Below are 24,903 nucleotides of genomic sequence, written 5' to 3'. Positions count from 1 at the left end.
GTTCTTCTTCTATATCTTTCTGCATGTGCTTTTCAATTGTAAACACGTTTATGCCTCTTTTTTGCTTGGTGTTAATTCGTAATATCATTCTCTTTAAAAATTCAAAGCATGTTGCTGATGATGGTAAGGTGGTTGTGCTTGACAAGAGAGTGAAATGTGGAAGTGCTGACAAGTGGCTGATTGCAAATTCTTGGCCCCAAGCACAAGATTGCAATATGAAAGATTATTATTATCTGTCACACAGCAAGAGCCATTATTTCCTAATTTCAGCGCCGACTTTATTTAGCAACTGAAGCGGAGGCTGGGCAGAGGTCCTCATGGTGAGAAGTAGCTCCCTGCAGATGCCCAAATTAGCTGAGAATGAGTTGTGAAGTCAGAGAGAGCATAGTGCCACTAGCATGGTCCTCTGCCTTGGCTGCATCGCCCCAGTGAAGCCCCTTGTGGTTTTAGCTGTTACTATAGCATCTGCTGTGGCTGCATCTTCATAAATCTGCCACTCTGCTCCATAGAATATTCCAGAGAGCACTTGCAATGCAAGAACCCCAGGCCACTTGTGGCAGCCCAGCACACATCTGCTTCCCCTCCAGAAACACTTGGCTGCTTCTCAATCTGTTTCTGATACTGTTTTCTCTAGGGACTAGATTTTATCAGCTTTGTTACCTGTACAGTGCTCGGCCTGGTACTGTGTTCATTACTCTGATCTCTTGAGTCATGTACAATAGTAGATGACAGGGGTAACACTGTGTTTAATGATCAGACAGGGTACAGTAGCATCCCAGCCTTCCAGTAGCTTGAATTTAAACCATTGTATACATTTAAGCAACTCTTTATTACACTAGGTCATGTATTTTCCTGTTGACTATCATCCTCTGTCATGCATTCATTGGGGATATTTCAGTGGTAAAATAACCAATTAAAGCACCCTCACACAAGCTTCATTCATTCACCACATATTCCATTCATTTTAAATAACTTTAAATGCTGTATATTTGCATTTCCTTAGTTCATTTAGTGCCATGTGTATCCTTGTGTAGACTTATGTTAGGCTCCTGACAGATTCCAGATGTCCTTGATCTTTATAGTCTGGTATCTAGTTCTGCAGAAGTTGCAAGATGTAACATCAGCCATTATTGCTTCATTTTGCAACTACAGTCATAAGACTTCTTATTTTTTAAGGCCTCGGAATTCTCTGCTAGACTACTGACTCAGCATAACGTTATCCTAAATTACACGGGTCATGGTTAATTCTGGGAATTCATAAGAGGTCAGGAAATGTCCAGGAAATGATTTAAATGAAAAAAAAGCTCCAGTGACCTAAGGAAAACCAGAAGATTCACTCACATGCCTGGCAGCTGTTGAGCAAATAGAGTAGCGGAAAATAAAAGTAATAAATCATGAAAGAGTAGCCTGAGGCTGTAGTTTCAGAAACATGTTAAGCTAGCAGTGGCAGCAAAAAAAGCGCCATCTTTCCTGTTTTCTTCTTCCTATGTTCTGATACAAACGTTTGGCTGCATGGTGGGGCGGATGAGGAGAATGATCAGGATGAGCATTAAACTAGCAAGAAAAGTCCAGAGGTTGTTTTTAATAGCAGGTCAGTTCACTGTCTCTCTCCTCAACGCCACTGAGCAAGTGCTTGATGTGACAGGACAGCAGGGAGTGTCGCAGGAGCTGGGAGAAGCAGAGGGAACAGCAGTGCTGCCTTTTATTTGGTTGCAGATGAAAATAGTCCTAAAAGTGCTGTGAGAGAGTGATGGTTTGTCAAACTTTGGAAAAGATGGTTGATGGTCATTTGATTAAATCAATTCCTAAAGAAAGCAGGTGCTGTGTTGTCAGTTTGAATGGTCAGCTGTTGCTCTTCGCTTTTCTCTTGTGCTGAGGAGGTATATGGCTTGGTCAGTGTCCCAAAAAAACAAAACTACAGTTACATGCAGAACCCTTCTTTCCTCCCTGCTCTTCATCTTACAACCACAGAACCGTTGTGGAGATGGATTTCATTACAAACACAGCTGACTTGAGCCAGCGCCAGTTTATTCACAGCTTTTAACTTTGAGGAAGTAACTTCTCATTCGTGTAGCAAGTGTAATGGAAAAGACAAAAGGGACTTGACATCTATTTTTAGGAAAAGATAGTGTTTATCCCAGGAAAACTAAAAAAAAAAAACATATAGAGACATTACAAACTTTAAACCGAGACAGATATTTTTAAGAAACTGTTTTAAGATGAGGGAGTTTATTGTAATGTATGCCTCAATTGCCCTGTCAGTTCAAGTAGTCCCCCACTCATATTTTTAATTCTATGTGAACTCATATTTTCATATACATTGTATGAAATATCCATTAAAAATGGAAACCAATAGTGCCAGAAAAATAGTAAACTTGATGTAGTGCTTTCAAATGCACAAAGTGCATTTTGAGCACTTTTAAAGTAATTTTATTTTCACAAAGAAAAGTAGTTGTTTCACAAATAAAAGTGGTATTAGTGCACAAATGCATCATTGTAAGAGCTGACACAGTAGCTGTGTAATAGACTCTGTATGATTCAGAAAGAGAGGGTGAACAGGCGAGTAGTGATGAGTGTTCAGATGACATCAAAAGCGCTATGAAGAAGGCAAATTCTGAAAACAGCCTGCTTGCCTTGCCTGAGATCAGAAGTCTGGAAAACAGACTTTTTCAAGAAAACAGAACTGGAAAAACAGAGTGTCAGTAAGCTAGTGTGCAGTTCAACATGATTTGCTCAAGCATGTTGATTAACAGGACATTAAGCAGTCTCAGGCAGCATCCTCGTACAAGTTTGTGGAGGTGACCCAGTGCTAAGGCATGGGGATAGAAGTAATTTGTGTGAATACTGCTGTGGGGTAAGAAGTTCAGTATTAGGGAAAGATTTGGTGGCAGGTTCACTAAGGGATCTTGGGTGCATGCCTGGCTAGAGTTAGGAGAGCTGTGCAACTGTTTCAGGAATTAGTTAATTGGGCAAGAAGATCAGGACTGACATAAAGTCATTACTGCTCACAGCATGTTGTCAGAAGTAGAAATGGTTGTGACTTTAGAGTCAGAGCCGAAGGGTATTAGGGTCAAGAGTCACGCAAGTATGACATGCCCAGATGTATCATGGAGAGCAGAAGTCTGGGTTAACTACTACATGAAGAAGATTTGCAGCAAGTAAAGCAATAGACGTTTTCAATGTGGAACTATGTACAGCTTAGAAGTTAGCATTTGGTACAGTGTAGTAGGGCTGCGTTATTTCTATATAGAATACTTTTTCTGTGTAATTTAAAATCCACTGCAAACTTGTAAAAAGCTGAAAAAGCAAGGTATGTTAAGATAATTAGAAAGATGGTTGGCAATAGTTCCCTTGACTAGGGGACAGAATGTTTAATTTGTTAGTCACTTACTATTCTGAAATTTATAGGGGAAGTTGTCATGACATGTAGAATATAGAACTATGGAATTAAAAGGCAGACGAGCTTTTAATATAAAGATGCAAAACCTAAGAAGTATCTATTCTGCAGTCAGGTTGTAGGAAGTTCTGTGCCGTAAAACTGGGAATACAAGTATGAAGTGACCAGTTTATCTACCTGATTTCACGTTGAGGTTGAGAATAAAAGTAAACAGTAGCTCTGGAGGATTTCTGGTATAATGATGAAGGCTTCGTTCCCTCTTGTCTTTCAGTTACCTAAATGGAAGTCTTACCGGTTAACAAGCAAGAGAGGAATTAAAAGCGCTAAAGAGAGGCTGTGTGCAGCTCCCTAGTGAAATGCCAATCCTCACAGTCTGCAGTTCTAGTATTTGCCTCTGATCCCAAGTGCCATTTACTGCAGATAAGATCCTAAGGGAGTTCAGTTTGGCCTGGTGAGCTGGGGGATGGGTTGTACTAACATGAGGTATGTAAACAAGGAAAAGCATCAAATACATGAAATCAAGTTTCTGTGAGCTTGCTGACAGCTCACACCTAGTTGCAACAGCATACTTTGCTCTTAGTATCTTTGCCTGTCAGAGACTGACTTACAGGAAGGAGAGTGCATCAGAGCAGCTTGGCTGGATTTTAGCAATCAAGCTGTAGGCAAGGAAGATTAATAACAGAAATACTCTAGAATCATGGGGCATAGGGGGTTTAAAGGGTAGCCTTAAAATAGACTTGTAGCATAGCTGAGGTTGAAAGACACCTCTGAAAACCCCCTGCTCAAGCAGGACAACCTAGAGCCAGTTGTCCAGGACCATGTCAAGTGTTTTTTTTAAGATCAGCAAGGACGAAGATTGCACAGCCTCTCTGAGCAACCTGCTCCAGTGTTTGATCACCCTCTCATTTAAAAAAAAAAAGAGAGAGAGAAGAAAAACGTTAGCTATGTGCCATTACCAACTAGACATTCCAGTCCAGTGAAATCTCTGCTTTCCTTCTTTTCTGGTTGCTGGCCAAATAGCAAGTTGCTGTACAATCAGGAGCTTGTAATCTTGAACGCTCAAGGCACAAGTTGTATGTTACTGCAGAACGAAGCCACACCATGTCTTAGGCTAGTTTTTTAAAATACAAACTTACTACTCTATTATTTACAAAGACTTTCTGGTAGGGAATGTTCTAGAAAGTGTCATTGTACATGGAAGAAAAAGATAAATGTGGCAAGGATAAAAGGATGTCAGGAAGGCTGAGGGGAGCGTGTTGTCGATAGGGGAGAACTCAGCTGAAAAAGCAAACGTGAGTGAATAATGGCCATAGTGTCCATTAGCCAATGCTGAAAAAGTTGAAGGTCAAAGAGGTATTTTTAAAAATCCATGCCAAGGACTGCTCAAGTGTGTCTGCCTCGCTTGCCAGTGCTCCCCTATTAGAGCCGCATCTCCAGCGTAGAATGCTCTGGTAACTGTCATGTGGTCAGCTGGTCCCTGTAGTGCATTGAATCCTTTAACTTGCAGCTTTACAGAGAAGCTTTTAGGGACTTAGTTGTATTTCTTTTAACGCCACATAGCACCCATGCTGGAGAGCACTGGATCAGTTCATTTTCAGTTGCCTCTCTTGAAAACTGTATTTGGATGATCGTGCTATGAGTCGTTTATTTCTCGCTTTCATCTCACAATAGTCATTTAAAACAAAGACTATATGTATGTAGAGCAAAGATTAAAACAATGAGAAATCTGAATATGTGCAAGGTAAGTAAATACAACTTCAGAAATCGGAGCAGGTGGCATGAGTAGAAGAAAAAAATAATCAGTTAATGTGTGTTTGAAATTAGAAGATATCAGTGGTGCCTTTTATAAATATACTGTTCCTGTATTATTTGAAATCAGCAGAGAAGCAGTCAGGAGGAGAGAGGGCAGATGATAAATGATTCATTTGCTTGCCTCCTCCTTGAGATTCTTTTCTTTGCCAACTTGAGATAACAGAGGTCTTAAAGATTATGAATTCACAGGAAAATAACTCAAGACAGTGGGCAGCCAAGACAGTATTCTGATAGCCTAAATATATATATTTTTTTCTTCTATTTTATTGCCTGTTGGATCTCAAAATCTAGAAAAGCTCTTATATAAATGAATTACTTTGCTCACAAACATTTTGGTTCAACAAGGCTTTCAATGAGGAGAAGCGGTTCTTCTGTATTTGGACTATCATCTATTTTGTTCATTGTGAGTCAGCTTTTGGTTACAGGCAAGTCAGCTGGGCATGAGGGAAACGTGAAGACTGATTGTCTGTTGTGCTATACATCAAATGTAGCACTTCATGCAGATCTTTGATCATTGGTGAGAACACATTTCAAAGGACACTTCATTTCTTTAACTGTATGAAATTTTTCAAAGTTAATTCAGAATAGCCTGTATTTTCAGCTCCACCAGGGTGGCATTCTAATCTCTTAGGCATCACTAACTCCCACCACCCAGGTCTCTTTTGAAGATGCCAAAGAATGAGCAGAGACTAGTGACGATAAAACTTTTGCAATCTGAAGCAAACATGACGGTGTATTCTTTCTGGTATTCTACATCAAGAACACACTGCATTTAAAATATTGGAAACAAAATAAGATATGAAGTAATTATTCTGACTCAGAAAGGGTGTATTTATATACTCCCACTTTTAGAAAAAGGCTGGTTACATGGGTGAATATCATTCATGTGGATCTGTGTACTAACTGAAGTGAAAACTTAAGGACTGATAGTTTTGCAGTAGTGGCCAATACTATGTGTTGTAAAAGAAGGGGCCATGTTTCCATAGTCACTCTGGGTTTGTCTGCAAGCAAACATGTGGCCATGAAGTGCTATATTCTGTATCAGAGGGGTGGTCTTCCTTTGCATAGACTCTGTGACTCTGTATTCCTCTGTTTCCACATACAAATTCGGCTTTGTTCACTCAGCTATTTGGAGTTCAGAGGTCTTTTATGTGCATACATAGCCATTGCAAATTGATTTGCAAGAGCATGTTTAGTCTCGCAGTGAAGGCCAAATGGTCATCAGATTTGTTGTCACCCCAGCTTCAGGTTAAATTTGATCTGTTGAAAAAGGAGATCAAACAGTGCTGGGTTTGCTTTTTCCTCTTGCTACTGAGTCATCGTCCCACCTTACCACACTCTTTTCTAAGTACGCTGTTTGTCTTTACAAAAGGTTGTTTAAATTGGAGTTTCGGTGCAGGCTTCTTCTCTCATAGTGGGTTTTAAGATACTGAACATCTATGAACACTGCAAAATAAATAAAACAACAAGATAAGTCATCTAAGAGCAGACAAAGAAATATAATTTACTCAAAAAAACCCCAAACCTTAAGTAATAAGTTACTTACAAGGATATTTCTGTAACTAAAATAGTATTAATTACCTGAGAGGCAAATAAGTTATCAGATGTTTTCCATGCTTCAGCGTCCGTCTTCAAAGGCAAAAGACTGTGAATTACACAAAGCTTTACATATATTTATATTAATCTTCCCTTGCAGCACAGAGATATCAAGTATCTTTTGTGTGGTGCTTGATTTATAATTTTGTCTAAGATATGAAGTCCTAGATTTGCTTTTGTTATTTTTTCATCTTAGGCATTGATGGACATTTCTTCTACATTAAATGAAGCTTTTTATATTACTGAATTTCCTTATGCTCTGTTTTTAATAATGCAAGCAGCACACACTTTATAAGAACAGCCAGGGTTTGTATTAGTTCCCAGGTTCTGCTTTTTGTGAAGATACTTAGATATTCGTTAGGTGACTTAATATTTACAGATGATTGTATCAGGATATAGTGTAGCTCGTAGTAGCTCTGTAAGCAAACATGCTGCTGCTGTTCATGACATACAAAATCATTTTCCCCCTGAGGACAAATACGAGCATGAGCCTGGAAGGGGAAGCTGTCTGTGGCTGCAGCTGTGCTGAGGGGATATGTGTGAACACAAGACATGACCGAGAGGCAGCCAGGGCAAGAGGCTTGAAATTCCTTGGTCAAGCAAGGGCTGCCTATGGAAGCTGCCCTCCTGTTCCCTTTCTCCAAGCAGCATCAGAAATTAACCAGAAAAAGCTGCTTTTAAAGCAAGATTTTAGTGGATGTTTGTACCTGAAGCAGTTGGGTAAAGCACCTAACACAAGGGCTTTCAAAAATGTTGAGCTCTAGTACAGAGGGAGTCATTAACAGCTGTCTTCCCTGCGAGCATGTCTCGTTTCAGTTGCTTTTGTGGTCACGTGCTTTCCTGTGTCCCTTTCTACTCTATGTCGAGAAGCTCCCTTGGGTAAGACCAACTTTCAAAATCGTAGCTTCAATATTTGAAGAGGTGTGCGGTGAAACTGGAGAATGTACTTGGGCCTCTCTAAACAGATGCAAACGCCATCTTTAGACACAGCAATGCTCCCACTTACTGATAAAGCAATTAAAACGTTTGACTATTGCATTTTGTGTAATATACATGAAAGAAAAGGTGAAGTCACGAATGATCAGTGAGCTGCGATGGCAACAAGGTTCTCAGAGGCTTACGTGTGCATGGTACTTAAACAAGAAACATCTTTAAACAGGTTCTTCCAAACTGATGGAATAGTACTGTAGACCCATTATGCATACCTGTGACCATATACACAGCTCGAATATCAGGTTACACCTATGACTATGGTATCCTACCATCTTAATCTTGAATAATATAAAGGAATAGAGAACAGGGAATATGTTACTGGAAAATCATTTAGTAATTGTAAATCCTGTGGGTAATGAAGTGCCAAGAATATATTACAAAAAGCTGTGTGTATTTATGTTTTTGTGCTTTAAAAGTGGTTATGAGGAAGAAGTAACAGAAGAATGTTTTATTGTATTGACATTTTTGAGCAGTGTGATTCATACATTAATCACACAGACTCACTCCCATAATTTTTCTGCTCTCACAAACACAGAGTGTCCTTGGGTTTTTTAATTGCTTTATTTCATTACTGTAAAGACAAAAATGCATCACTGCAGGATTTCAGGGGTTTTATTTTTGTTCATGTAGGAAAACAGTATTGTAAGGGAACAATGAGAAAAAAACAGAAAAGTAGAGTATTGCATACTTGTAAGCAACAGGATTTGGGTCGAGCACATAGGGGCAAATTATTGTATCATTTTGTCCTGGCATCTCTTCTTGAGGCTGTAAGATGTTCCATGTTTTTAGTTTTCCGTTTATGCTGAAACAGCTCCTGTTCCTTGCTCTCCTGACTGAATTTGCCTTAACTTTGAGTGACTTTCCCTTTTTGCTTCTCAGAAGGCAAGTACTTGGAGGCCCTCTCTTTTTGTCTCTTTAATGTTGAGCAAGTCCTCTTCTTTTATTTTTTATTTCTTTTTTTTTAGTGCCGCTCAGGCTTATAACATATTCCGTCATGTAGTTTGTTGCTGTCTGCCTTGGATATTTATTTGCAATAACAGCCAGTGCTGTGTTAAAAATCTAACTGTGGAAGAGGTTTTACGAAGTCCTTGAAAGATGCAGAAGCAGATATCTTTTAAAGTGAACTTAACATTTCAGGTGCCTAAATATCTACGTAGACTTGCAAATCTTTCCCATGTTATTACCATGTAATTATGTTGGTCATTATGACAAAATTAGACCTCTGGGGTAGTCAAATGGGCCTCTCGGGACTGGAACCAGAGGTTAGTCATTTGTGATAAATGCAGCAAAGGAGATCAAATAGTGACTAGTCTTACCTGGAGAGTTTTCCAAACCTTGAGGAATGCATTTGTGTTTGGATAAATGCTCTTAAGCAAGGCAAACCAGTGGTTAACAGGTGGACTTGCACTAGAGTAGACAGTAGTTTGAAAGGCTGAGATCACAGTATCACAGTATCACAGTATGTTTGGGATTGGAAGGGACCTCAAAAGATCATCTAGTCCAATCCCCCTGCTGGAGCAGGAACGCCTAGGTGAGGTCACACAGGAACATGTCCAGGCAGGTTTTGAATGTCTCCAGAGAAGGAGACTCCATAACCTCCCTGGGCAGCCTGTTCCAGTGCTCTGTCACCCTTACTGAGAAGAAGTTTTTTCTCAAATTTAAGTAGAACCTCTTGTGTTCCAGCTTGATCCCATTGCCCCTTGTCCTATCATTGTTTGCCACCGAGAAGAGCCTGGCTCCATCCTCGTGGCACTCACCCTTTATATATTTATAAACATTAATAAGGTCACCCCTCAGCCTCCTCTTCTCCAAACTAAAGAGACCCAGCTCCCTCAGCCTTTCTGCATAAGGGAGGTGCTCCACTCCCTTAATCATCTTTGTTGCCCTACGCTGGACCCTCTCCAGCAGTTCCCTGTCCTTCTGGAACTGAGGGGCCCAGAACTGGACACAATATTCCAGATGTGGTCTCACCAGGGCGGAGTAGAGGGGAAGGAGGACCTCTCTCGATCTACTAACCACCCCCCTTCTAATACACCCCAGGATGCCATTGGCCTTCCTGGCCACAAGGGCACAGTGCTGGCTCATGGTCATCCTGTTGTCCACCAAGACCCCCAGGTCCCTTTCCCCTACACTGCTCTCTAATATGGAATTTTCCAACCTATACTGGAACCTGGGGTTGTTCCTGCCCAGATGCAAGACTCTACACTTTCCCTTGTTAAATTTCATTAGGTTATTCCCCGCCCAACTCTCCAGCTTGTCCAGGTCTCGCTGGATGGCAGCACAGCCTTCTGGCGTGTCAGCCACTCCTCCCAGCTTGGTGTCATCAGCAAACTTGCTGATAGTACACTCTATTCCCTTGTCTAAATCGTTAATGAATATATTGAATAATACTGGCCCCAGTACTGACTCCTGAGGCACTCCACTAGATACTGGCCTCCAACTAGACTCCGCACCATTGACTACCATTCTCTGGCTTCTCTCCCTAAGCCAGTTTGCAACCCACCTCACTACTCTATCGTCTCGACCACACCTCCTCAACTTAGCTGTGAGGATGCTGTGGGAGACTGTGTCAAAGATGTGGCAGGACTTCCCTAATTTGCTGCTTAGGTTCTGCCTGGGGTCTCTCTACAGAGCTGTGTAAGAACTCTGTCAGAGTCGCTGAAAGGTAGTGAAGTTGTGCAGGTGCAACTAAAGAGCTAACTTGTCCTGAAGAACTTTGTCTTGTAAGAGGTGAGGTACCCAAGATAATCTCTGAAAGTCAGGGTGGGGGAATTAAGCTGAGCATGCCTGGATGCAAGAAAGAAAATCTTAAGGGAGTTTGACATGAAATAACTGGGATGCAGCATAATATCAACAATACAAAGTTCAATGCTTAAACCTAACTTGAGGAAGTGGAATCTTGTTCTGTGTTTTGCCAAGCCAAGTGCCATGCTCCTCTTTCTCCAGCGCTGGAGAAAATGCATTGCTCACCGTGGGCGATTTGATTTGTCACTGTTGATCTGTGTTGTTGGTTTAGCATTAGTGATTGCAGTCAAGCAAATCCCTTAAACTCAGAGCTATAAACCTGCGGATGTGCGGGATTTCAAGGTATAAGGTCTGCTTTCCATGAAAACTAAATGTACAAAGCAGTAATGGGAGAATTGAACATTGTACCTTTCGGATCTTTTGATTAGACACCCCCTTGATAAATTACAGCTCTTTGAATGTGTTAGAATCTTGTGAAAAAAGTAAAAAGAAGGAAGAAGACCGAAAGAACATTTATCTGTGTGTTGCATCTTTTGAAAATGACACTAAATTAAAGAACTAAATTGCTGGCAGCCTTCTTACCATGAGCCATCGCTCTTAATAGTGCATTTGTCAGTTTAATTTAGTACAAATGAATGCTTGTAAATTCCACAGAGGCTTGTTTGAATGATGAGAACAACCAAGAAAATACGGGAAGATTTCTGTGGCATTCGAGAGTTTCTCACCACCAAAAGCTCAAGATGCTGCAGAACTGACTAGATGCAGCTATTGCGGAACTCTTGCCTCCCCTTCAACATTGCCTGAGGCAACATGTTCTGCCTCTGCACTCTATATGCAGGCTGGTGACTTGCCAAAACAGATAGCCTTTGGGTTTGTTTCTCGTTTTTCCCATCTGTTGCTCAGTTTTGGAGAACAGTGATACACATCTTGTCTGCATGATACAGAAACACTTGTCCTGTGCTGGTGGAATAAACTATCGTGTATGGATACTGTGGCACTGTTCATTTTTGAGGATGTGGAACAGTGAATGTTAATTTTCATTCTCAGTACTGAGATAACTTTTGGGAAACGTACCAGTTGTCATAGAACTAATGGTGTCTCGGGCTTTAGAGGGCCAGCAGCAGCAAGAATAGTGGATTTATTTCAATTTATCATATTTATTTATTGTTCTTCTGTACATTTATTCCGGGGCATTTGTGCAACCCTCAAACAACAAAGTTTACCAGCATAACGTGCCCTTTAAAACTACAGGTTATTTTGGATTATAGCAGTTTCACGATGGAAGCTGAGAAATAACAACAAATCTTAACACGAGGAGTACAATTGAGGGCTTCTCCTGCTGTGTTTTCGTTTTAGCAGAGCTGAAGGACGAGTAGTTGGATAACCTCACATGCTGAGCTGATACGTGTCAGGAGCCCAGTAGAGCAGCCCTCTCACAGCTCTGTTCTCTACGAGGTTTTGAACATGTTGTGGCTTAATTGCCATGGGAGACACACTCCCGTGTGTTTCTGTTTTTTGTTTAACTTTATTGCCTTTAATGGCTTAAAAATGAATATTTAAATTGTATAGATATTCTAGGTTAAAAAAGATTCTAGGTTAAAAATCTGACTGATGTTCCAAGTGCCCAGTGTGAAAGAGAGGTGGTTATTTAGTTTTTTTGCATCTTTCCATCATTTCTTGAGGCATTTGTTCAATGTATGCTGTTACCTGTTGGAGTGAAAATAAAATCTTGACAATGTTGGGGGGTTTTGCCCTTATAAGAGAGACTTACTTGAAACTGATGTAGCAGATGTCAGAGTAAGACCTGCAATGTAATGTCATTACAGAGATTCTGAACCTGTCAAAAAGCGCTGATACTCTCATAGCTAAAAGTGAAGTAGCACCATTGTTTGCATTCTTTAAGAAAAAGGCATATTTTTTAAAGCTGTTCTGGAATTGGCTTTTTTGTTAAGTTGGACCGAAGTCAGCTTCAAAACAGAAAGCCGGTAGTACAAAGGTAATATTTTTGGAGATTACTGTTTAGGAATCCACGTGGTTTGATCTAAGTGTCTTTATTTATAGAGAGGAGAGCACATAGTAAGCTGAATGTGCAGAGTGGTTCCACAAATTAGAGCTATTTGCTCTCATTCAGTATATGTTGTGAAATGCTACTGTGCGTAGGCAATTTTAGCAGTGTGAATTATGTGATGGAACATAAGAGAAATGGGAAAGATGCAATAGCAATTTATGTTTGGGTTTGGTTTATTCAAACGCTTACTCTAGAGATCAATACAAAAAAGCAGCAAAGAGCAAAGTAGTCGACAGCTATCTCAAAACCTGGCTGAGGGGATAATATTTTGGGATTATCTCATGACAACATGAGATGTGCGCAATGAGAATAAAAAGAGAAAAGGCCTTTTATGGGCCATTTGCAAATCTTGTTGTATTTCTGTTCTTGGACTTTGAAACTTCAGCTGCTATCCAAGAAAGAATACTTCAAGCATGTGTGTCTCATTCTTTACAAAAGCTAATTTATTGCTATAGAAATCTATTGCCTGCAGTATTTCTTAAAGCTCCTTATACAGTCATTTAGTATGAATTATATGCTAGTAGCCAGTGTAGCAAACTCTTTTGGTAATGTATACTTGCAAGTTGTCTTCTGAGTACAAGAGAAGAAACCAAATACGCAGGCAAGTGCAAGATCTTCTGTTGGGTAATAGCCCCTCTTATGTCAACAGGTGCTCATTGCACAAGGGGTGGTGGGGAACCCCAGTGCCAGGGAGCGTGACCTAGCGCATGTTGCAGTGAACGAAGTCACAAAGCTATGGGTCACCAGGGCAAGCCTTTCTGTTGACACATGCCCTGGCATTACAGTGAGAACAGAAACATTTGCTGCTCCTTGAAATGCACTGCTTCTGAACAGCACTAGATGAGAGCAACAAATTGTTGTTATTGAGAGTGGGCAAGAGAATGGGTCATTTGGCAAAAGGTGGTGTAAAAGCACTGCTTGCTGCTGAGGAATATTTTTGCATCTCTGGAAGCAGATGAGAAGCTGAATGAGCTTTTCCATTCTTTACCAGGACTGTGTAACTGCTTTTAAAGTACACTTGAAAAAAAACTGTTTGAAACCCTGTCACCAAGTTCCAGTTTTTGTCCTGTGATGGAGTGTTTCACCTGTAATGCTAATCCAAAATAATCATCTACACTATGAAGTTTAAAAGATACAGGTACTAAAACTAGTAGCTTTGATGAACATGCACATTTTCAGTTCTCCATGTGGTCGAGTTAATGTGTAGTTTAATACTGTGCTTTACATTTTCCTCCTAAATAATGGAGTATAAAATATTCAATGTCTATGGGAAGGTTAAGACTTTCCTGTTGGAGTTTGGACTTCCTTGTCTAAACTGCTGGTAATGATTTGACTGCATTCTTGATGTTGCACCTGCAGAAGTTTCTACTCCTTTTATATGCATTTTAAAGCTTCTAGTCTCAGAAAGAAAAACATTTTGGTGGTCTATGGTTAACCTGTGCAAGTGTCTTTTGAGTTTGTTTACAGTTGCTTTTCTACCATTTCCTTCTGCTTTGGCTTAGGCTTAAATAATTATCTCAGCTTCACTAGTATTTCAGTTCTGATTGTCAAATGCGCAAGCCTGGCTCCTCCTGTGGCATATGGAAATGCTCCACTTCTTAGTTAATTAATGGTTTTCTCCCAAAAGCATATACCACTAGTACTACATTGTTGCTTTAAGTTGCTTCCAGTAATTACTGATGTTATACAAAAGGCTTATATACAATAAAAGGCCTGAATATTTCTGAATGTTTTTAACAAAATAATGAATTTATTGAACAATATGAGGATAATTTTATTCAAATTGCCATTATTCTGATGGTGCATATAATGTTAAAATGTGATGGCATAACAAAAATATGTTTTCCAGGCTCATAGGTTCCTCACAGACAAATCTTGGTCATAAAATTCAGAGCAGCAGCCAGATGGCAGAAACCTGGAAGTGTTGCTGTGGCGTCTAGCAAGAAAGAGAAAACCTACTCCTCAGTAACAGTAGAACATTAACATACTCGGAGTAATATATTACTAGCAGTAATGGCATATTGCATTGTGGCTTAGTTGTGCTTAATGGAGCCCTTCAATCTCCAGGATTCAGCTGCACACACCAAAGCAGGGCTTTTGCCAGTTCATCTGCTTGTAGAGAAACACAGCAGCATTACATAACCAGTTTGGTAGAGTACTGGAAGTACCTCAGATATTCTGTCTCCCCTCACCCCTCCTTGCAGTTTTATCTTTCTCTTCTCTGGTATATTAATGTCACAAATGAAAAGAAAAGAAGCAAACCAAACAAAAAAACCCCATCAACACTCCCTTCCCCAACCCCCCAAAATACTAACACCGAGCTTACTTCTCTTTTCTGCTAGATGGAGAACAAACAGACCTCAGTAAAGTGTTTGTTTTGGAGGTTTTTTTTGTCATCTCTCCAAAAGCATTTACCCTTCTAAACAGCATGTGGGTGATGAAAGAGTTGGAATTGACATGTCACATCCTAAGTCAGAAAAAAACTGCCAGAATCCTCCAGGTTAAGAAGGAAATTGCAACTTGCCAGTTCCTGTGCCTTTTAAAATCAGAATTGCATTTGTGCTAGCAGGTGGGTGTAAGATGGTCGAGTCCTTGTGTTGTGGAAGATAGTGACAGAATCCACATTAAAATTGAGTGTGACCAAGACTTTACCTGAAGTCTCTTAACACTATCTTCAATATACTTTGAAAAAGCAATTTAAGAAGTTTGCTCTTAATTAGGTAACTTCTGTTTCTCAAAAGCATCTGCTGAGGGTGGTGGTTTTAAGAAGAATTTTTTCAGAAGTAAGCTTGTAGCTCAACCTTTTTCTTAATATTTCCATTTTAATATACACAATTCAATGATTTATAACAAAAAAGTGATACAGTAACCATCTAGACTGGCAGTCCAAAATAGCTGTACCAGAGCTCCATCAGTACCAGTAAAATCAGTAACATACAACCTAAAAGCATATATGTCATCTCTTACTTGTACAATAGTTGCCATTTGTCTTTTTGCGCATTTAATTTAGAACTGGTTTCTAGCTGAGTCATATCACAGCCCAGCTTGTCTAACCAGGAGACACTGTGCACTGAGCCAGTTCCCCCTGGCTACAGATACGGCTTTGAAAGCTGGAAGGATGGGAAGTGCAGCTGCGGCTGATGAGCAGATGATGCCAATGTGCAGGGAAATCTGAAACAGAAGGCAGGATCCTCCAACTTGTCATTTTCCTACTTAGGGACCTGCCTGAGAGGGGCCTCTTTGCCACATGGTTTTGCTGGGTTCAGTCACTTTGCATCTACTTGAAGGGTGGCCCAGTCGATTTCAGTTTCCTTTCATGGTTCACCTGAGCCTGCCTGGCAAGCCTGCAGGAGAGGGAAATATGTGGGTCTTCAGGAGCTGCTGTGTTCATTCATGTGTTTGAAATTTTGGAAAGATGTCGTTAGGCTCCTCATGCTGCAAACCTTGACTCCGTCCCCAACCTAACCCATGCAATTTCTGTAGCAACACTCCTTTATTAAAAACCAATCATAAATCGAGGAGCAATTGGGTTGGATTTTTTGCCTGAGCTGCAGTGATAATTGTTATGTCTCGTTTTAAGACAAATCCTATTACGAAACTATGGGGCCTAGTTTTGAAGAGATTGTCAGCCATTCAATATACTTTTTGTCAGCAGGGAGAAGGGCAGACATTTGCTCCATGGGTCTGTTCTCTGAAGGTTTTAATTGAATATAGGTTTGTTGGTTGGTTGGTTTGTTTGTTTTATAGAATAGCTATACTGTGCTATGAAAAAAATGCTGTACTTGTTCTTTTGTGGTGGAAAAAAAAGTGGATTAGTATGTAGAGTTGATGGACCTTCTGTCAGCAAAGTTAACCATGTGGTTTTCACTGACAAGACAGGCCGCAAAGACAACGGCACCAGTGAAGAGTATAATAACCTATTCATACATGCACACATTTGTATAAACATCTCTTTCATGACAGAGGTTTTAAGTTTTAAAAAAGTAAGTTTGGCTTTGAAAATCCCAGTTAATTTTGAAATAGTTTACTTCCTATCTGCTGCACTTTTCACCTAATCCCACGTTGTCAGTTTGTGACCTTTCCTGGGTCTGATGGCAGTATGTAAGGACCAGTGTGATTCTTGTGCTGTGTTGCCTCAGCTTTTGGTGCCACTTACAAAAGTAAGCATTGAATGCCAACACGTTGTCATTGCCTCTTTTCCATCTTCATTGCTAGTGCCAGAGGGGTGTTTAAATGTCTAGAAATCATGCTCTGTCTTGTATGTGTACAGCTGGAGGAAGCCTCTTTATGGTCTCCTGGTGTCACAGGCAACCACACCGTTTTTAGAATCTAATAAAACGCCACTTTGAAATAAATTAGATTTCTGCCCTTGAAGATTTTTTTGTTTATTTGTTTTAAGTTTCTAAATATATGTTCACGTCTTTTTCCATTTGACCTGACTTTAGGCCTTTTAAAGTCAGATGTTGAAGTCTGATCTAGACGCACCAGTAGAATAAGGCATCTCGAGAGAGTAATTCATCTGATGTATTATAGTTGTCTGTTTTACAGTGACATTAAATACCCTCTGGAGGTATTATGTTCTCTCCACTCCTGAGTGATAGGTGCAGATTTAGACATCTGACTCAGGGACACCTACAGTGAGGGGTAGGTGAATCTTAGGATAAAGCCTGAAAGGAGCTGTTTTAGCAAAGCCTGTTGTCTACACTGCTAAGCTGCCAAGTTTTGCTCTGAGTGAAAGTGTTTGGGGAATGATTGGAGAAGCGGTTCACCTCTCAGGGCAGAGGGAACGGTAGCTGCAGGTCGGGTGAGCAGGAGTTGGCAATCAACAGCTGCAGATAATGAGGCAGCCAGTATCACTGGGAAGGTGCATCATGTGACACCTTTCGCAATGCATGCAAGGTCCATTTTCTGTCCTCCCTGCTGCATCTGCAAGCACTTTGTAAGGGTTCAGTGCCTTCGACACAGCCCTTACAGGAAGCGGAGCAAACTCAGGCATGCTGTGTGCCACACTTGTTGAGCTCCTGGTGCCATTGCTTCAGATGTGATATGCTTTGCAGATACTGGTTTGTTATCCCCTTTGTACCCACTCAGCTGCCTGGTTTGTTCTAAGAACAGAGTGCACAAACGAGGCATGTGATTTTTTTTTTTTTTCTTTTGAGGTGCATTATAGCTATATAAATGGGAGCCGGTATTTTTCACAAGGGTGAGTGACAGTATTTCTGTATGATAGCTTGCTCTGAATAAAATGTATCATGCTTAGTTCCCAACCGGCAGCTCATAGACATTTTGCCTTTAAAGCATTCTGATATCGCACCATAGCCATGGGAAATGAAAAAGCCTAGAACTGCAACCAGCAGGCAGAGCGCAGCGTGGTGCTGCCTGCAGCAGGTTACTTGCCACAAAATATTATACATGGACCAGTAAAAGCTCACCGATCCTTTTTTTTCTTCTTCTAAGCCTGTTCTAAGCCTTTCAAAACCCATTGAGGACTTTGCAGCACACTTTTTCTGATTTTGAAGTATTGGGTTGTTACCTGCCTTTTCACCACTACGTAGCTTTTCACTTGCAAGTAACTCAGTTTATGCTCAAGTGTGGAGAAAAATGCAAAAAAACTCCTACAAATTATTTTCTCCATCAAGTTGGAAGTAATAAAAAATGAATTAGATTAGAGAGTATCTTTAGTCTTCATTGCGGAATTGCTGCCCTGTATGTTTTAAAATTATCTTTACATCAATCGGTCAAATTACTTACATTTTAAAGTCACGGTGTGCCATTTAGATCTCATATGACTAGCAGTTAAAGCATAGACTGCAATAATACCCTGCAAAAGCTGGAAATATTAGCAAAAGAGAAAATGGTGACAGAAGAACAAGACTTCAGTGTTTCTTTCTAAACTGCTTGTTAATTGTCCGAGTTGGTCTTTCTGGTTCCTGACCATGCTGCCTTTGGAGACTTTGTGCTAGTTAAGAAACAGATAAAAAAATCAGTGAGGCTGGGGTGAGAATATTGTGTTTGCAAAACTGGAGTTTTTCTTTGCTAACAGTTTTTGTATATGCATGGCTTGGTTGCTTTGACTTCCTATCAGTTCTGTTTTCTTAGGAAACTCATACTGCTGTATTACGCAGTTTGCTTTAGTGTAGGAAAAAAACAGATAGGCCTTGTCTTCAGAGCCCTTCACAGCACTCATGCTCTGTTCAACTACTACAAACATTAGCATGCAACACCTTGAAACCAAAGGGATTCACTGCTGGATCTTCTGGATAGTCTGGCATTAGACCACAGAGAGGAGCTATTTGGTACATAGAGTCTATGCCTCTTGTTGGCTTGCTGCTCTCCACTTAGGTATTTCTCTAGAGAAAGGTTTAGGAGGAGAGGGAGAGCAGTGAGACAACCATGAGAGTAATGGAGATAAATGCAGACTTTTGCTAGGTTTTCTATATAGTAGTAAAAAAAACTTCATGGGATGGGAGAGGGGAAAAGATTAATACAGTTTTATTATTAACATCCAGAATTGTGTTTATTTCTTGCTCTCTTAGCCATCTCAAAAATATTGTCCAAGAGTCACACAATATTGATTATTAAGTAGGATGGCAACTGACATCTGTCACATCAGGCAACATCAGCACATCATTTGCTACTTGATATTTGAAGTCATAGTGGGACTGTTATCTTTAGGGAAAATAGCCATCCTCTTCTGCACAAAAAAGCACTCAACATGGAAGGTATTTATTATATTTAAGTTATTTTGAATGCAGCTGTGTAAAGTTGTCAATTTAGGACCATTTTAGTTTAGATAGTGAAGAACGAATAGTTATCTGTAGGTGGAAAAAAGAGCTAATTTGAGTGAGTTTGGTTACATTGCATTAAGGTATTAATTTTAACATTCAAAAGGTGCCACTCATGCAGAATTGCAGTTGCTCTGAAAAATATTGTCAGAAAACCAAATTCAATCCCTTCTTTCTCTAGTTGCAATTAATAGATTAGAGAAAAAAAAATCTGTAACTTTTTATTAATGTTTGCCCTAGAACAGGATCATCAAGGAATGTTACAGGGGAGATAATTGACCATAAGATCAATTTTTGTAATTTAATGTCAGCTTAAGGCCATTCTTAGACAGCATTTACGTAAGTGATTTTGGTGTGTGTTAAGTGTGTTTAATAGTTAAGAGAAATAGCATATAGAGAAAGTCCATTTATTTGTGCAGAGTGTGTATATATGTGTGGATACATATATGTATAAATAATACGATGTAGTATGGTTTATACATTCCCCATTTTCTAGAGAAGAGGGAGTAATCAGTGAATCTTGTGTTTTGAATTATTTCTCTCTTCCTACTTTCTCCTCCTCCACCACATTCCAACAAGGTCATGATTCATGTCAGTAAGTTGTCCTTTAGCTAATAGAGGCTGAGCAGCAGGCTTTGGCAACTTAATTTTGAGAAGTTCTCTCCTCCATGCTGCGACGAGTCATACGACTATAATTATATGTAAGCCAATGGATCTGGCAAACAAAGCTCTGGAAATTAATATTTTCATTTATCTGTCTGTCTTAAAAGCATGATGCAGAAGGGTCAAGTAAGGAGTCTTATGGGGTCTTACTCTTATTAAGAGCTATAAATTCAAGCTCCTCTCCAGTTGTGCATCCAGAGATGCACCCTCATACCAGCTTCTAATGGCAGCCTGGATGTGCAAGGTAACATCATTTCCAGTAGCTGGTTGATCATCCAAATTAGACTGTCTTAACCACTCTAATTCAATGACACACCTAACTTTGGGGCTCTTTTGGGTTTTCTTCTGTTTTTTTTACTCTGATATTAGTGCATAAATATGCACCTTACAAGTATCTGTGCATACATATATATCTCTATGTATATATATGTGAAAAAATACGCATCAAAAAATGTTAGTGAGATATCTGTATACCTGTGGAAGGACTATGGAGAAAAAAGATCCAGGACAAAATAATCAGTTGAGAGCTTATTTCCATATGAGCAAAAGCCACAAGGTTTTGAATCCCTTCACCACCCCCTCCGATTTCTGGATTTGCCTACACCATGTGTATGGAGCATTAGCCTAGAAAAGAAATCATAGCAAATACACCTGGAAAGATCCTCTGGGTAAAGTTTGTTTATCCTGTCACTAGGAAGCACAATCTATTAGTTAAATTTTGGCTCTTGAACTCTATTACAGAAAGGAAAAAAATCCCCATGACTTATTTTCATTTATTAATTGCATTGAATTATAAAGATAGTTGAAGGAAATAATATGCACCAGAAATCTTTTCTCCACCCTCTTTTTGTAAATTAGTTATAGGCAGATGTGCTAAGCATTGCAGACATTCTGATTCTTTTAATAGTGCTCAAAGAATAATATCCCATCTTTAACTGTTTCCTCTGGCTTGTGTTTGGCATGGAATTTTGTTTTCATTTTACAATTTCCCTGTTTCCTTCCTTTTCCACCAGGAGAGAGAAACAGAAGAAGAAGATGTCAGGTGGCTTTCAGTTATATGCCTCAAAATGAAGATGAACTGGAATTAAAAGTTGGTGACATCATTGAAGTTGTGGGAGAGGTGAGCAGATCTTTAATGGAATACACATACATGTAGTTCTGACATATCTTGTGCATGCTAAGATCTCAGATACTGTGTGTTCTAAGCCATAATTTAAACCAGACATTTTTCTTCTCTGGTATACTGACACGTTTGATTTGGGTTACTGATGGGAGTGAGGGGATGTGGTTGTTCGCTTATGGATTTTGTGAGGGTTTTTTCCCCGTAGGACTTTGGCTGGTTTTACTTGATCAGTTGATGCTTCTCAGTTCTGTTCAGGGAAAAAAGCTCAAAGTTTGTGCTACAGGGCTGCTGAATTTATATCTCTGAAGTATGAAGATTATAGTAGAAAAAGCTCTTCCTAGTTTTAGTAAGACAGCCACAGGGAAGAATTCTCTTTACAGAGTTAAACACATTTTGAAATTTTACTTGAAGCCCTCTGGAGTTCAGCCATGACATTCACCTTTTGTCATCTTTGCCTGCAAATTTTAACAATTTAATTTCAAACAATCAATTTCAATCAATTTCAAACATCAACAACAACCACCACCACCAAACAAAAACACACACACAAAACAACCCAACTAAACCAAAAATTCTTTACAGACTCAAGATGCACTTATTTTGGATGGAAAAGGATATGGAAAATGAATGCACATCTCTTAGAAGGACTGGGAACAAATGATGAAAACTTGGACAGAGATACAGAAATTTTCTTTGTATGGGTGAATCTGCTTGCAGGATCAAGGAATACTGTTTACTCCCAATATCTTCAGTTTTGTTCCATTAGGGATTTTAAAAATATCTTCTTGAGCTTAATAGCATGAGAACCGAAAGTCAAAATGCTAATGTTAAGCCTTTAAGTAGAAAGCAGTAAAACTCATCTAGTCTTTATTTACTTATCTTTAAAAAGATCTAGGAGCTTAGTCTGCTCAAGCAGCCGATAAAAGGTGTATTTCAGCTTGTATCATTTATTTGTAGGATTTTTTCCTTGTGATTCAGCAGCTACTAAGTCAACATTTTTTTTTCTTATCAGAGATATATGATTCATTTTCTTTTTCCTGCATCTGTCACTTAAGAAATCAGTTCTAAAATAATGTAAATTCTACTGCAATCTACGTGACATCCAGCATTTTCCTATGAGAGTTTAAATTCTCACATCTGAATGTAAGAAGCTTAGTGATCACTGGTTTTCCTTTAAGCTAGCTACACACACCAGCTCTGCATGTAGTTCTGCCTGGAATCAGATGTGATGTGTCATGTAACTAACCTTATTCTGTCAGTGAGCAGAATTGTAATGGGGGGTGTCAAGGCTGTAAGATATTTAAGACCATATTTTGAAGACAATGTGAACCCAGTATTAGATTCACAACAGCACATGACCTCTTTTCATTGCACAATTTGAGGCATATTTGACCTCACATGGCCACACAAATATCTTCCGTCAGTTACCCTACTTAAAAACTTTTAAGTCTCTCTTTCAAGAGTACAGGGATGGAATAAAACCCCTTCCTAGTATGCAGCCAACAAATTAACTCTGCCAAATGAATTGTGTGGTTAAATAATTTACATGAGACACTAGACTTCTCTTATGAAATGCATCTCTTGTCTTTGTATAAATTTGAACAACTTAATTATAAATAACAGATTTATTTAAATCCAAGTGAGTCTGAAAAAGTTTGCATTAAAATTGAAAGATGTAGATCTATGAAAGTGAAACCTTCCCGTGCTTGCATGCACATGCTTACAGTTAAGGGCATGCTTTTTGAAACCCACTTGTATCACCAGTTACAGACTTGGTAGTCTTAAACTCATAATTGTACCTTCAATTACTGCCGTTGAAGAAAGCATTGACAACTTACTGATTCTAAGGTTTAAAACATTATATTGTCTAGGGCTGCTTTTTTGATTGGCACTCCTAAAGAATATCATACTCGAGTTGGATTTACTGTAGTGTGGAAGAGGGTTGCTCATGGCTGGCCTGAACTGTTGGCCATAAGTGCCAAAGAAGAACAGCTGACACAGGTGAGGCTGTGCCCACTTTGACCTTACAAAATACTCTGTTCTGTTGGCTACTGAAGCAGAAGCTCTGCCTCGGGCAGCATCTGGTGCATTCATGTGATCCAGGACATTGTCTGACTTCTCTGGGTGGAAGAGATAAAATAAAGGAATTAAGAGAAAAAGTTCTCAGCACCCCAGGAAGTGTTGTTGTGTGACCTTTACTTTCCATCATGGTTGATACCAAGCAGTTGATGTTGACTACTTGCTGATATTACTTCCTCTTCTGCCCTTATCAGAGTAGTATTAATTCCTCAAAAAAGTAGGGCAGAATTTTTCTTTTGAAACAGGAACTGTTATTCGATGTAGAAAGCACAAACCAATGCACTAATTTCATTGTTTACCCTTCTGCTTGTAGGCAGTGTTGCATAATGTGCCGTTGCATTGAAATAACATTTGCAGTGTTTATGTCATTATACGCTGCTCCTTATTTCAAATGATAAATGCTTGATGTGAGTGACTTATTATTCCTCAGTTGTGAAAATGGAGATTTTTTTGCAAGGGCCAAAATCTCTCTGTGTTATTGTACAAAAAAACCCAGAACAACAGCAAAAAAACCTCCCACAGGAGGCAATTCTTGCAAAAGATCAGTTTTGTTTATCATTACTCAAGATGAAAAACTGGATGACAGCATCTTCAGCATAATTTACCACAGTTCAGCAGGTAATTGGAATGTTAACGGTCATTCACTTTCTGTTTCCAGTTGTCCATTTCTCTTACCCTGTCTTTTTATTCATGAGTAGAAGGTCTCAGATTCCCACAGGTAATACTTTATTGTGTCCTCCTAAGTTGCATCAGTGGAATTAATTGATTTTAAATTGACTTAGATGAATATTTTCGAATCTCTGTGGATTTCTGTTTATTTGGAAGGAAATAAATTCTTAACTGACAGAAAACTAAAACGGATATTGTTTAGAGCAAAAATACTGTCTATATATCTTTATGTGGCTATTTAGCAAAAACTGTTTAAAATGTCACGGCTGACAACTCACAAAGAAAATCTGGTTCCTGTTGTACTGTGCTAATTTGGCTTCATACTTCAAGAAATTAGTTCCGTTCCTCCTCAAAGCCCTCGAAAGTCACTGCCTTCAGCAAAGCATTGGCAGAAGAGAATTCAGGTCTTCTCCTCAGCTGCCTCCATCAGCACCCAGATGTCTTTCTTCAGAACCCCAGTGAAAATGGGTTGCACCGATATCACTTGCTGAGGATGAGGATGTGTTCCGTTCTCCCACCTCTGTTTCAGGGTGCGAACCAACACCTGAGGTGTAGTAGCATCTAAACCTGTCCCAAATCCTTCTTCCTGACACCAGTGAGTTTGATAAGATAAAAACCCTTTTTGAAAGGGTTTTTATGTCTGTGGTAGTGGTAGCTACTCTTGGAAATTCCTGTTGTGGCAGAAGTGGTTTGGGGTTTGACAATGGATTGAAACAATGGCAATTGCAAATGTAAGTTTTGAAATACCAGACTTGTCGCCATATAGATATCCTTGGAGGCTGTATATGTTCAGAACTCACAGTTCCTTCCTATTTGCTTTAAATAGTTAGAAATTAATTCTAATAAGATCAAACATTCATCACAATAGATAAAAATACTTGTTCTTTAACTAGAGGTTTCCATAACTACACAAACACTGATACCCATGAGATATTAATTAACAGACTTAAATTAAAAGTGCATTTGAAACTAA

The 24,903-nt window shown here is 39.4% G+C and overlaps 1 protein-coding gene across 6 annotated transcripts in view; it reads left to right on the top strand.

The window, feature by feature from the left end:
* SH3KBP1 (SH3 domain containing kinase binding protein 1) overlaps positions 1-24,903 on the top strand; it is a 228,542-nt gene that overhangs the window by 94,052 nt on the left and 109,587 nt on the right. For all 6 annotated transcript variants that reach the window (XM_082054547.1, XM_082054543.1, XM_082054542.1 and 3 more), the window contains one exon: positions 21,073-21,179. In XM_082054547.1, the coding sequence (XP_081910673.1) occupies positions 21,073-21,179 (107 nt within the window). The remainder of the gene's footprint in view (positions 1-21,072; positions 21,180-24,903) is intronic.

Source organism: Streptopelia decaocto (genome assembly GCF_964273445.1).
Source record: "Streptopelia decaocto genome assembly, chromosome: 1".
NCBI classification, from domain to species: domain Eukaryota; kingdom Metazoa; phylum Chordata; class Aves; order Columbiformes; family Columbidae; genus Streptopelia; species Streptopelia decaocto.
This window is presented reverse-complemented; position numbering and strand designations above follow the sequence as displayed.